This window comes from Pseudophryne corroboree, chromosome 5, assembly GCF_028390025.1.
Source record: "Pseudophryne corroboree isolate aPseCor3 chromosome 5, aPseCor3.hap2, whole genome shotgun sequence".
NCBI lineage: Eukaryota > Metazoa > Chordata > Amphibia > Anura > Myobatrachidae > Pseudophryne > Pseudophryne corroboree.
In genome coordinates, this window is record NC_086448.1 from 75,819,025 (window position 1) to 75,833,242 (window position 14,218).

At 44.6% G+C, this 14,218-nt stretch overlaps 1 protein-coding gene across 2 annotated transcripts in view; it reads left to right on the forward strand.

Annotated features, from left to right (window-relative positions):
- VPS50 (VPS50 subunit of EARP/GARPII complex) overlaps window positions 1-14,218 on the forward strand; it is a 548,228-nt gene that overhangs the window by 91,189 nt on the left and 442,821 nt on the right. For both annotated transcript variants that reach the window (XM_063921392.1, XM_063921391.1), the window contains exons 4-5: window positions 4,918-4,989; window positions 9,711-9,764. In XM_063921392.1, coding sequence (XP_063777462.1) covers window positions 4,918-4,989; window positions 9,711-9,764 — 126 coding nt within the window. The remainder of the gene's footprint in view (window positions 1-4,917; window positions 4,990-9,710; window positions 9,765-14,218) is intronic.

Genomic DNA, 14,218 nt, shown 5'->3' on the forward strand with positions numbered 1-14,218 from the left:
TTGGAGTCGGGGATTCAGAGAGTAATTTTACCTCTGAACAAATATCCAAAATTCAGTCAAGGATTCAGGAGCTGCTACACAGTCAAAAGGTATCTATTCACGCAGCAATGCGTGTGAAGGGGTTGATGGTGTCTACATTCGACATGGTGGCGTATGCTCGGTTCCACTCGAGGCCTCTGCAATGTCTGATCCTTACCAAATGGAATGGTTTTCATCAGACAATAAAAACGCAGACTATGGTCCTTCCTCTGGAAGTAAGGAAGACATCCCATCTGGACAAAGGGAGACCCTTTTGGATATCAGATTGGGAAATACTGACAACTGATGCCAGCCTTCAGGGCCGTGGAGCGGTGTCAGGAAGGAGTTGCTTCCAGGGGCAGTGGACCAAGGAAGAAGGTTGCCTGCCAATAAATATATTGGAACAACAAAGTTCCCACATATGGGTCAAGAACAAATGATCCCAAAGCGATCTTTGTGGATGCCCTGTCAGTGAGATGGGACTTTCATCTGGCTTATATGTTTCCACCAATCGCCCTGTTACCCAGGGTATTGGAAAAGGCAAAACAGGGAAGTGGCGCCGTGATACTAATAGCTCTGGCTTGGCCCAGAAGACATTGGTACACAGATCTGCAGAGGCTGTCGATGGATGTTCCATTCCTACTCCCTCAATGTCCAGATCTACTGTCTCAGGGTCCTTGCAATCACAAGCACCTGGATCGACTGTCTGTGATGGCGTGGCTCTTGAGACTTCCATCCTGAAAGCAAGAGGATTCTCGCAACAGGTAATTAAAACAATGCTCAGAGCAAGGAAACCATCCTCATCTTGCATTTATCACCGAATATGGCAAGCCTATATTCAGTGGTGCAGTGACCGGATATTTGACCTTAGATCTTTCAGAGTTTCCAGAGTCCTAGCATTCCGACAGGCAGGAATGGACAGAGGTCTAAGGGTGGCTTCCTTGAGAGTGCAAGTGTCAGCACTGACTGTATGGTTCCAAAAGAAAATTGCTAACCTACAGGATGTGCACACTTTTTTCCAGGAAACGCTGCACATTGAACCTCCTTTTGTTCCTCCAACAGTGCCTTGGGATTTAAGTTTAGTCCTAAAGGCCCTTCAAGTTGCCCCATTTGAACCACTTAAATGAGTGGCTCTTAAATGGTTGACAGCTAAAGTTCTCGTTCTACTGGCTATTGCTTCAGCTAGAATAGTTTCAGATTTAGGGGCATTGTCATGTCGCCCTCCTTCTTTTTTTTTTTCTTTTTTTTTATCCAGATAGAGCGGTTCTCAGAACCAAATTTGGGTATCTTCCTTAGGTGGTGTCTAAATTCCACCTTAACGAAGAAATTGTAGTGCCGGCTTTCCAAGGGCTGGACGTTTTGGGAGATGCATCGTTGGACGTAGTCCGTGCTTTAAGGATCGTACCAGTGCCATCAGAAAGACAGATACTCTCTTCATTCTCTAATGATTTCACAAGAGAGGATGGCCTGCTGACAAGCAGACACTGGCGAGGTGGCTTCGAATGACGATTTCAGAAGCATATTCTCAAACTGATCTCCCTGTATCGGCCAATGTCTCTGCTCACTCTACTCGTAAGGTAGGTCCGTCATGGGCAGCACAACGTGGTGCTTCAGCAGAACAGATATGTAAAGCAGCCACATGGTCTTCCATTAACACATTCATTAGACATTAAGCCTTTGATACCTTTGCCTCTCAGGATGCTGAATTCGGGCGAAGGATTCTCCTGTCCAATCAGGAGCGTCCCCACCACTAAATTGCTTTGGGACATCCCAATGTTATCATGTGGATAAGCTGTGGACCCTGCTGGAGAAATAATCGTTATGGTAGACTTACCGTTGATAACGGTATTTCTCCTAAGTCCACAGGGATCTCACCCTGACGCACCTGATTTGAGGATCCTTTAATTCGCTAACCTCTTCCTTGTATGGAAGGGTGTGCATGTGTGTTCTTCTCGTCTCATTAGGGCTCTCTATGATGCTCCTGCCTTGAGCTTTGGAAAAGAACTGAATTGCCTGAGCCAGGAGGCGGGGATATAGGGACAGGCCCGTTGCATTCTGGAAGGCCGAAAACTTTGATTGTTTGGTGCCAATCCGCTGTCGCTGCCTCATATCCCAATGTTATCCTGTGGATTTAGGCAAAATAGAGTTAACAACGGTAAGTCTACCATAACGATTATTTTTCCGGCAATTCAGTTAGTGTCTTCAATTTGCCCCCGATTATCTATTTTTGGGCGAAAATGCATAGGCCCCCCTTCCGCCCGCGATAATGTGGCTGCCCCTGGGGGGTAGATAGCTGAAAATCCGCGTAAAGAGACCCGTTTGAACACCCAAGCAGGTCTTTTCACGCTCGCGCCCATTACTTTAGTCGGGTTTAGGTGCTTTGCGCACCTAAACCCGAGTGTAATGGGCACGATCAGCGCGATAACTGGGGGCACTTGAATATCGCCCCTAACTGCCATGTTACTGGCTAGGTATAAAAAAATGACAGGAGCTGGTTGGTTGATACTTTATCTCTGTCCACTTTCTCTGTCTCCTAGGCTTAGTACATAGGGGGTAATTCAGACTTGATCGTAGATGTGCTAAATTTAGCACATCTATGATCACTTTCACAGATATGCATGGGGACGCCCAGCACAGGGCTAGTCCGCCCCGCATGTCTGGCTCTGCCACTCCCGCACAGGTACAAAAGCATTGCATTGCGGGTGCTGGAGGGGAGTGTGGGGGTGTCGCGGAGGGGGCCGGAGATACTGAGAGTGGGGGAGAGGTGGGTAATGCTTCTCCTCCTGGAAGCAGCTAAGCTGCTGTCCTCCCTTTGGCAGTGGCTCTCCCAGAGACTCGCACAGGAGCCAGTCACTATTGTTAACGCCGGTGTCCCAACGCGCCGCATTACAGTGAAGAAGATGCACTCTATAAACTACAGCTCCCAGCACGACTTAGTGCCGGAATGCTTCAGTGCTAAGGGCTGCTGGGAGCTGTAGTTTATTTAGTGCGTCTACTTCCCTATAATGCGGCACATTGGACACCGGCACTAACAATAGTGACTGGCCGAACTGACTAACTCGCTGAATCAATGTAAAAGGTGAGAGTGCTGTGCAGTGTCAGTGACACTGCACACCCACTGCACTGCACAGCACTGTCACCTTTTACATTGATTCAGCGTCCAGACATTACCCTCCACGATATCACCCACTCTATCCGTTACATTAGCCACCTCGGGGCTTCCAGGCCGGAGTCAGGGCTTCTTGGGATTTGGGCGCGGCTGTGGCGGGGAGGCACTTCTGTGACATCACGCGCAGAGGAGGCTTTGGGGCTCAGAGTCCGAGGTGCAGGAAAGGCTATGAAAGCCTTCCGCTGCACCACTTTCATACACATCTATGCTGGTGGCAGCAGCAGCTTTTGTTCCACCTGCGCCGCGGCTAGGGAGTGGGGATTGTTGATGCCGGGGGGTGGGGGAACAGGTGGACTGGCAGCAGGACATAGGGGGTCATTCAGAGTTGATCGCTCGCTGGCTAGTTTTAGCAGCTGTGCAAACGCTATGCTGCCGCCCACTGGGGAGTGTATTTTAGCTTAGCAGAAGTACGAACGCATGTGCAGCCGAGCTCTGCAAAAACAGTTTGTGCAGTTTGAGTAGCTCTGAACCTACTCAGCGCTTGCGATCACTTCAGCCTATTTGTGTCCGGATTTGACGTCATACACCTGCCCAGCCACGCCTGCGTTTTTTCAGACACGCCTGCGTTTTTGCAAACCCTCCCTGAAAACGGTCAGTTGACGCCCAGAAACACCCCCTTTCTGTCAATCTTCTTGCGGCCGTCAGTGCGACTGAAAACTTCGCTAGAACCTGTGAACAACCACAACGGGCTTTGTACCTGTACATCACGCGTGCGTATTGCGGGGCATACGCATGCACAGAAATTCAGTTTTTTAGCCTGAACGCTGCGCTGCGATCATCTCTGAATGACCCCCATAGGACGCTGCAGTAAAAGGATTTTTCCCCCCTATCTACAGTGCAGAGACTTGCTGCAGATGCAGTGGCATACCCACCAGCTGCACCTATTTGGCAGGTACAGAACCTTTTTTTATGGTCTGTACCGATTTTTGGCTTTCCAAACTTCCATTGAAAGTATAGGAAAAGGGGCGTGGTCACGCCACTTTACCCATGGCCACGCCACCTTTTCGAATTTGTACCGCTTTTTATGTGAATTGTTGGAGGGTATGTTGCTGCAGTTGCAGTGGGCCTATTTTGGGGTGTGGGCCTGGCGTTGCAGCTCCATCAGCCCCATTGTTAATCCTGCTTTGGGAACACATAGCAGCCAAAGGCCAGAGCCTCCCATTGGATGTAACCTGTGTGGGAGGGCGTTTCTCGCCTAATAAGCTGTGGACTGGGTATGATAGACCTGCTGCTAACCCAATGAGAGCTCCTAGTCACGCCCAGAATGATACACACAGTCACAGAGTCACAGATCTGGGCTATTATAAAGTAGTAGTAGGAGTAGTAGTTTAGTTAGTAGGAGTAGTAGTTAGTATGAGTAGCAGTTAGTATGAGTAGTAGTTAGTAGTTTTTTAAGCCAATTTTTATAAAATGAGTTTTAGGTGGAGTTTGCTAAGCTATGAGAAGTATGTTCTGCTTGCCTTGAGTCCGGTTTTACCCTGATACAGCAGGCCTACCAGCAGCTTAATTCAGACAGGCACTGTTGTCAGACCTAGTCTTCCATGTCCCATTCACACGAATTAAAACTTCACATTACTCGTCAGAGAAATTTACGCTTATGATCGCACTGGGGGATCGTAGTGGTTGGGTGACCCACCAAATGGCAATACATTTGTTTTTCTGATATCTTTTGCACGTTGAGTGTTTCTTGCAGTAATGTAATGTTCCTTCATTATTCTCCCCCCGAGCAGAGGCTGCCGCCAGTTCTCACGCTGCAGGAGATTGAGGAGTACAGAGACCAACTAAAGAGACAACAGGCTGCAGTAAGTAATTACTCTGTCTTTCCTCCGCTGAATGTAACGCAAGTTTCTTCACTTCTTACATGGGTTAGGGGTGAGTTATTGTTATACACACCGTAATCTTGTGGAGCTTTAAACTGAGCCTCGAGGAAGAGTAGATGCCACAACACGTACAGCTCTGTCCATGAAAGGCTTGAAGAGAATTTCAATGGCTGTAGCGCAGACGCACGATTTAGATTTGCTTTTCCACTCATTAATGGATCCTCAGCATCTTAGATCTCACACGGAACCATGGTATCAGCCCAAGAGACTCCTTGGATAAAAAAAAACCCCTTTGAGTTCCTTACCGTTAAATCAATATGAATAATAAGAGGCTTTCAGGAATAAGGTGCTGCATTTAAACTGAATATTGAGAGATCAATCAAACCTTTCGTGGACAATTCCCATAAAGATTTATTATTAGACCTAGTAATTGCTCTCGTTAATGCTTAAAGGAGCAGTACTGACATTTTCAAGATACGAACCATGAAGGTAAAATGTGTAAACACGTCTTTCTATTTGAAGCAGTGGTGGTTTTATATTGTTTTTCTCACTTTCAGCAGCATTTAATTATAAAGTCAAAATTCTATCTTTTATTATGAAAATAAGCAGGCAAACAAAAATGTCCAATTATTTTGGGGAATGGTGGGAGGGGGGGATAAAAGAAAAACAATCCAATTAGTAAAGAGATGATACAAAAAGTTGGGTTTAATTTTTTTGTTTTGACGAATACAATTCTATTCGGTTAGTAGCTGTTAATGACGGGTTGCAAGCAGCACTAAGCGAAGCCGGCTTTAAAGTAATTACCGGATAGAGTGCAATCCTTGATTGAATCTGCCCTGCAAACGAAAGCTAGATATAGAACTGAAAGACGCGACAAACGTCCCAGTGACTAGACTATTTCTGAGCTAATAAACTTTTTCAAGAACATCCAATTTTGAGCATCCATACCAGTGAATAATCATTCCATCTGGAACTATTATCTGTCCTATAAATTGTCATAAACTGTCATATAATCGTGCTTCCACGGTGGCAGAAAATTTGGAAATTCATACGCTCTACATATTCAGCACAGTTGCTTCTCATTTCCAAAATATGTAGCGCAGCACTCTAGGTCACATGAGCAAATCCAACTGGTTTTGAAACTATAGTCGCCCTCGGGTGTTGTGTACACAGATTGTCAGACAGAATGGTTGGAAATCGGCTGTTAGTCCTGGTTATTGTGTAGTGTGTTCCTAGGTTAAGAACCTGCATTATTAGGACTGAAATTCAGGAAGGTAACTAGTTAATAGTGTAATGCTATTACGTATGACTGAAAAGATGCGCAGGGCTTTGGGCTTCCTTTGTGAGGTCTCTTTAGACTCTTGGGGCCTGTAAATTGGGTGCAATTTATGCTATAAAAAAACCTAAAAAAATACATGAGAAAATTTTAGTTTTTTGCCCATTTGTGAAGTCCAACACATAATGTGTCTGTGTGTGTGTACATCTTGATGATGATAAACTGGTTTTTCATCCCCTTTTCCCCCCGAGAAAAGGATCATCCATCGCTCATACCTTGGGTGGTATTTGCAAAATCAAAGGGGAAAATGGCATAGGCTCCCACCACTAGGCTATGACAGGCTGGTTTGGTGGCCTTATAACAGGGGAAACTGGTAGCATAGAATCCACTTGCCATAGCTTCACCATGCCCTAGTCTCTTCATCATGAGGGTGAATTCCTTAGAGAAATCGGGCCTGTAGAAACAGAAATTCTGGCCCCAAAAGGTTTGTCAGACACATGGTTAATTCTCTGCTCAAGTCCAGAACTTATACCTGTACTGTGTTATAGTAGAATCTGGAAAATGTATTCTTATGACGTCTTGCAGAAGGTAAAAGCATTACCTCAACACACATAGCTGTAATTATTGAACCTGCAAGCTAAGACTATTGGCTGAGCCTCATAGCGAAAATTTCCATTAGGGAGCCAAGGCTTTCGATAGGGCCCAATGATCACTGAAAGACTGTATTGCTCTAACCAGTTATTGGTCAGGATTTAATAAAGTTCAAGTTTGCAGGACGTGCGGGATACTGGCCAAACAAAACTTTTTTTTTTTTAAAGGGGCAACCATTTAAAAGGCATGGTTTTGCCTTGTAAATGACTGGCCCTTTAACAAAAGGTCTGAGTTCATTGGGTTTCCTGAACGTCCAGCAAACTCGGACTCTATTACATCGCATCCATTGTGTTACTTGTTTTTTGACAGTTGAGGTAAAAGGGAACCCCAGATTAGTATAAACCTCATCCCCATATGGTTTCTAAATCCGTCTCTGCTAATCGTTTTAATTACCTCTTTTATATCAAATCCTTCCGATGTGATTGATATAAAGTTGTATACTCTGTTGCTGACCTATTTTCCATGAACCGTGCTTTCTAGTGATCGGATTCCAGAATTGCCTATGTTCTGTTTACGGGTGGTATGAATTAATTATGATGGCCTTGGATGTCAAAATGAAATTTTCTTTAATGCGATCTGGCAGATACATGATGTTACGCTTTGAAGGCATGGGGAAAGGGATGCGAAAGTGACGTTTTCTCTTTTATCTGTCATGTATAATGCAAAGCTGCCAATAAATATAATTGTCTCGTGTGAATATATTTTCCAGGAAACATATAAAGGAAAGCATTTCCACCTCTCTGTGATTGGATTATTGCACAGAAGAGCGTCTGTTTGTAAATGATTTTCTTTATTTCTGCAAAGTTACTAAATTGAGATTTGTATTTGGAGACAGGACAAGGCATGCATACAGAGTAGCTTCTCTGTAACATTTTACTAAATTGAATTAGAATGTCATGCAGTGCTTGTATTTTCTTATTTGCGCTACTTCCCATTTGTACTGTTCATGGATCATGTTTTTTGTCACTAACTTGACATTTGTAGAATAAATAGGATACCAGACTTTTTTTTTTCATTCTCATAAATCATCTTCTTGATTTTATTGTGCCTCTTCATAATTAGCGTTCTGTGGTTTTCATAAGAGTTTCTCATCCTGTACTGCAGAGCAATTATCACTGTTCAGGGTTTTCTTTTTTAAGCATCAACTTTATAGGAACAATACGCCTATAGGAATCTTGATATTTTTATTTCTTCTTGTGTTTTTTTTTTTTTTTTAGCTGCTCTTAATGATTTAAAATTCTAAAGTGTGACCGTGACAACCATGGCAAAAACAGTCACATGGCACATGTAGTTGTAGTGAGCAGAGGTGCACAGGGACACTCTTTTGAGCTCTACCTGTAACATCCTCCACCCTACTACACTCCCCTGCCATCATAGGTCATGCTGAGAGATGTGTGAGCAATTGTCTGTGTCATGCAACCATACCGGCTATCACTCCAGAGAAACTTTGAAAGGAGATAATGATTTGTAGGATTAGAGCTAATGAGTACAGAAAAATGAGTATCAGAAGCATTGCATAAAAGTTACTTAACTTTTTATATTTCAACTGTCCCTCTGCAATTAACAAGCTTGTTTGCAAAGCTGTTGCAGGCAGGTTGGAAGTGGAAAGAGGCAAGTTTATACCCTCCTATCGGTGCTTAAAGTGGTCCTAGAGAGGTGGTGGTACTCGCTCCCCCCCACGCTTGTGAAATAAAGGGATTGCGTTGGCAACAAAGAGGGGCGTGGCCTTGAAAAGAAAGAGGCGTGGCCACCCAATAGTATCCCCAATTCAAATTACGCCGCACAGTAGCACAATCTTTCACATTACACCACATAGTAGTGTCCCTTATTCATGTTATGACACACATTAGTGCCCCTTATACACAAAGCCCACAGTAGAAGCACCCCTAATACACATAATGCCCACAGCAGTAGTGCCTTTTATGTCCCCAGGAGTGATACCCCTTATTAAGTGCCCCTATGCAATGCTCTCATTAGTATTGCCCCCAGTAGTAACGCCTCCGTGGTTATGTCCCCAGTAGTTATGCCCCCAGTAGGTGTGCCCCCAGAAGTTATACCCTCAGTTGGTGTGCCCCTAGCAGTTATGCCACCGGTTTGTTTGCTACCCAGCAGATATGCCCCCAGTTCCCCCCTCTAGTAGCGCTGCTTAGTGCTTACACACACAAAAGAAAAAAGAAAGAAAGGAAAAAAACAATACTTACCAGCCCCGCTCCTGCTTCCGGATCGCAGCCTCTGTCTGGCGCCCGCTCCTTGCAGCTATGGGAGAGACGTCATGACGTCCCTCCCATAGCGCTTCCCAGGTGTGAGCTCTGGCTTCCGGCTGCCGCTTAGGGGGGAAAAAGCCGGCGCTTGCTGTTAACGCAATCTCAAGAGGCACCCTGCATTTCCCTAGGTTAGGTGAGCCGGTGGAGGCGGAACTGCGTTTCCACTCCAAATGGAACTGGCGGAACGCAGTTCCGCCCTGTTCCGGCTCACTTTAACTTCTTCCTCCCATAACTCCCAGGGGATAGACCTTTACTGACCACTACATTGCCAACTGGAGGAGCAAAATGAGAGCATAACCAGATTATTCCTTCCACCTGAGTGTGCACCTGGAATTGGCTTTAGATGTATGTATATCTGCTAGTGGACTTGGTAGATATAAATGTGTTAATGCTGGTTTTGAGTTTTTGCATGTGTGTAGTTGATGATGATTAATGCGTGGCCCCTTAGAAAATAAAGGGTCATACAAGAGGTAGGAGCTTGCTGATAATTATTCCATTCTAATTTGGTTTAGGTATCCAAAAAAGTAGCAGATCTGATTCTAGAAAAGCAGCCATCATATGTAAAGGTGAGTGTCACACTTCCAAACTGTATTTCATGGCTACGGTGTCATCTACAGGGAAGATTAAGTACTGTAATGTATGTTATCTGGGCAGGGAACATTGCTGGTTGGTGCTTGTACTCATAGAAGTGCAAGCTAAAGCAATCACTGTTTTTTTTACCTGTAATTATCCGTAATGGGGCTGATTCTGAGTAGGAGGTTTTGTTGAAACATAAAGCATTACTTAAATGAATCTCCCTCTAAGTCGGCTTAATTTCTAATTGTCGTCTGTTTTAATTGCTTCCTTGTATTCTTTTTCATTGACATTACATGTTAATGAGAGGGAGGAGGCACATTCAGCAGGCATTCTTGTAATATAAGAAGGACTGCTCCTTCCAGTACTGATTTAGGGGAGGATAAATAAGAGATGGTAATTTCTGTGATTTGTTTTTTTACAAGTCAGGTATTTTAAATGTATACATGGGGCCTAATTTTGCTGCCTCTTGATTATTTCTGTAATATTACACAACCCAACATAAACCGCTGAATAGAAACTAAAGAAAAGTGAAGGTTGGATGTTACAGATGTAACATAGTAACATAGTATCTGAGGTTGAAAAAAGACAATTGTCCATCGAGTTCAACCTATTAGTGGTCTCCTATGCATGATGATTTGACTAAAATTTCTGACTGATGCTGATGTCAGCCGTTGCATTTTATCCCTATTTATAGTAACTATAATGCATGACTATGCACCATACCCCTGGATATCCTTATCCATTAGGAATTTATCTAACCCATTCTTAAAGGTGTTGACAGATTCCGCCATTACAACTCCCTCGGGCAGGGAATTCCAAACACGTATTGTCCTTACCGTGAAAAAGCCTTTACGCCGTATTGTGCGGAATCTCTTCTCCTCTAACCTGAGCGAGTGTCCACGAGTCCTCTGTGTTGATCTAACCAAAAACAGGTCCCGCGCAAGCTCTGTGTATTGTCCCCTTATATATTTGTAGATGTTGATCATATCCCCTCTTAGTCTCCGCTTTTCCAATGTAAACATGCCTAGTCTTTCAAGCCTTTCCTTGTATTCCATCGTCTCCATGCCCTTAATTAGTTTGGTCGCCCTCCTCTGTACCTTTTCAAGCTCCAGGATATCCTTTTTGTAGTACGGTGCCCAGAATTGTACACAGTATTCAAGGTGTGGCCTCACTAGTGATTTATATAACGGGAGTATAATACTCACGTCCCTAGCATCAATACCCCGTTTTATGCATGCTAATATCTTATTAGCCTTCTTTGCTGCAGTCCTACTTTGGGTACTACTGCTTAGCTTGCTATCTATGAGGACACCTAAGTCCTTTTCCAGTACAGAATCCCCTAATTTTACCCCATTTAGTAGGTAGGTGTAATTTTTGTTCTTGTTACCACAGTGCATTACCTTACACTTGTCTGTGTTGAAGCGCATTCTCCATTTGGCTGCCCATGCTTCTAATTTAACTAAGTCGTTCTGAAGAGACTCGGCATCCTCCTCTGTATTTATAGCCTTACACAATTTGGTATCATCTGCAAAAATTGACACCATGCTCTCTAGACCTTCTGTTAGGTCGTTAATGAAAATATTGAACAATAGCGGTCCTAATACTGAGCCTTGCGGCACACCACTTAGCACTTCAGTCCAAGTTGAAAAAGATCCATTAACCACAACGCGCTGCTCCCGGTTATCTAACCAGTTTTTGACCCAAGTGCATATTGTGCTTCCTAGCCCTGATTCTTGTAGCTTGTAGATAAGTCTCATGTGTGGTACAGTATCGAACGCTTTGGCAAAGTCTAAAAAGATTACATCCACGTCTTTACCCTGATCTAGGTTTGCGCTTACTGTTTCATAAGAGCCAAGTAAGTTGGTTTGACAGGATCTGTCCTTCATAAACCCATGTTGATTCCTTTTAATGACCTTATTGACTTCAAGGAACTTCTGAATACTATCTCTTAGAATACCTTCCAATACTTTCCCCACTATAGATGTAAGACTAACTGGTCTATAATTACCTGGTTCAGCTTTACTTCCCTTTTTGAATATAGGCACTACTTCTGCTATACGCCAGTCTTTGGGAACCATACCTGATATAACTGAATCCTTAAAGATCAAAGATAGCGGTTTTGCCAGTTCAGAGTGAAGCTCCATTAGAACCCTTGGGTGAATATCATCGGGCCCTGGTGATTTATTAATCTTTAAATGTTTTAATCGGTCACAGACTACTTCCTCGCTTAAATAAGTACCTATCAGTGGGATATTCTCATTATTGAGATTGTGTCAGTCCCTGAAATGGGTCCTCTCTAGTGAATACTTTTGAAAAAAACTCATTTAGTGTGTCCGCTATGTCATTATCATTTTTGCTTAAGACTCCCAACTTGTCTTTTAAAGGGCCTATACTCTCCTTCTTTAATCTCTTGCTATTAATGTATTTAAAGAATTTTTTGGGATTCGCTTTGCTTTCCTTTGCTACTAGTTTTTCAGTTTCTACTTTAGCCGCTCTTATTTCCTTTTTGCAAATTTTGTTACATTCCTTATAGTGCTGAAATGACTCAGATTTGTATTTCTCTATCGTCCTAGTGGATGCTGGGGTTCCTGAAAGGACCATGGGGAATAGCGGCTCCGCAGGAGACAGGGCACAAAAAGTAAAGCTTTTCCAGATCAGGTGGTGTGCACTGGCTCCTCCCCCCATGACCCTCCTCCAGACTCCAGTTAGATTTTTGTGCCCGGCCGAGAAGGGTGCAATCTAGGTGGCTCTCCTAAAGAGCTGCTTAGAAAAAGTTTAGCTTAGGTTTTTTATTTTACAGTGAGTCCTGCTGGCAACAGGATCACTGCAACGAGGGACTGAGGGGAGAAGAAGTGAACTCACCTGCGTGCAGGATGGATTGGCTTCTTGGCTACTGGACATCAGCTCCAGAGGGACGATCACAGGTACAGCCTGGATGGTCACCGGAGCCGCGCCGCCGGCCCCCTTGCAGATGCTGAAGTCAGAAGAGGTCCAGAATCGGCGGCTGAAGACTCCTGCAGTCTTCTAAAGGTAGCGCACAGCACTGCAGCTGTGCGCCATTTTCCTCTCAGCACACTTCACACGCAGTCACTGAGGGTGCAGGGCGCTGGGGGGGGGCGCCCTGGGAGGCAAATGTAACCTATATAAAGGCTAAAAATACCTCACATATAGCCCCCAGAGGCTATATGGAGATATTTAACCCCTGCCTGGATTCACTAAATAGCGGGAGACGAGCCCGCCGGAAAAGGGGCGGGGCCTATCTCCTCAGCACACGGCGCCATTTCCTCTCACAGCTCCGCTGGTCAGGACGGCTCCCAGGTCTCTCCCCTACACTGCACTACAGAAACAGGGTAAAACAGAGAGGGGGGGCAAATTTATGGCGATATTTTGATATATATAAAGCAGCTATAAGGGAGCACTTATTATAAGGCTATCCCTGTTATATATAGCGCTTTTGGTGTGTGCTGGCAAACTCTCCCTCTGTCTCCCCAAAGGGCTAGTGGGTCCTGTCTTCGTTAGGAGCATTCCCTGTGTGTCTGCTGGGTGTCGGTACGTGTGTGTCGACATGTATGAGGACGATATTGGTGTGGAGGCGGAGCAATTGCCAAATATGAGGATGTCACCCCCTAGGGAGTCGACACCAGAATGGATGCCTTTATTTATGGAACTACGGGATAGTGTCAACACGCTAAAGCAGTCGTTTGACGACATGAGACGGCCGGACAATCAATTAGTGCCTGTCCAGGCGACTCAAACACCGTCAGGGGCTGTGAAACGCCCTTTGCCTCAGTCGGTCGACACTGACCCAGACACAGGCACTGACTCCAGTGGTGACGGTGACGAATCAACCGTATTTTCCAGTAGGGCCACACGTTATATGATTTTGGCAATGAAGGAGGCGTTACATTTAGCTGATACTACAGGTACCACTAAACAGGGTATTATGTGGGGTGTGAAAAAACTACCTATAGTTTTTCCTGAATCAGAAGAATTAAATGACGTGTGTAATGAAGCGTGGGTTGCCCCTGATAAAAAGCTGATAATTTCAAAGAAATTATTGGCATTATACCCTTTCCCGCCAGAGGTTAGGGAGCGCTGGGAAACACCTCCTAGGGTGGACAAGGCGCTAACACGCTTATCTAAACAAGTGGCGTTACCCTCTCCTGAGACGGCCGCACTTAAAGATCCATCAGATAGGAGGATGGAAAATATCCAAAAAAGTATATACACACATGCAGGTGTTATACTACGACCAGCTATAGCGACTGCCTGGATGTGCAGTGCTGGGGTAGTTTGGTCAGAGTCCCTGATTGAAAATATTGATACCCTGGACAGGGACAATATTTTACTGTCGTTAGAACAAATAAAGGATGCATTTCTTTATATGCGTGATGCACAGAGGGATATCTGCACACTGGCATCACGGGTAAGTGCTATGTCCATT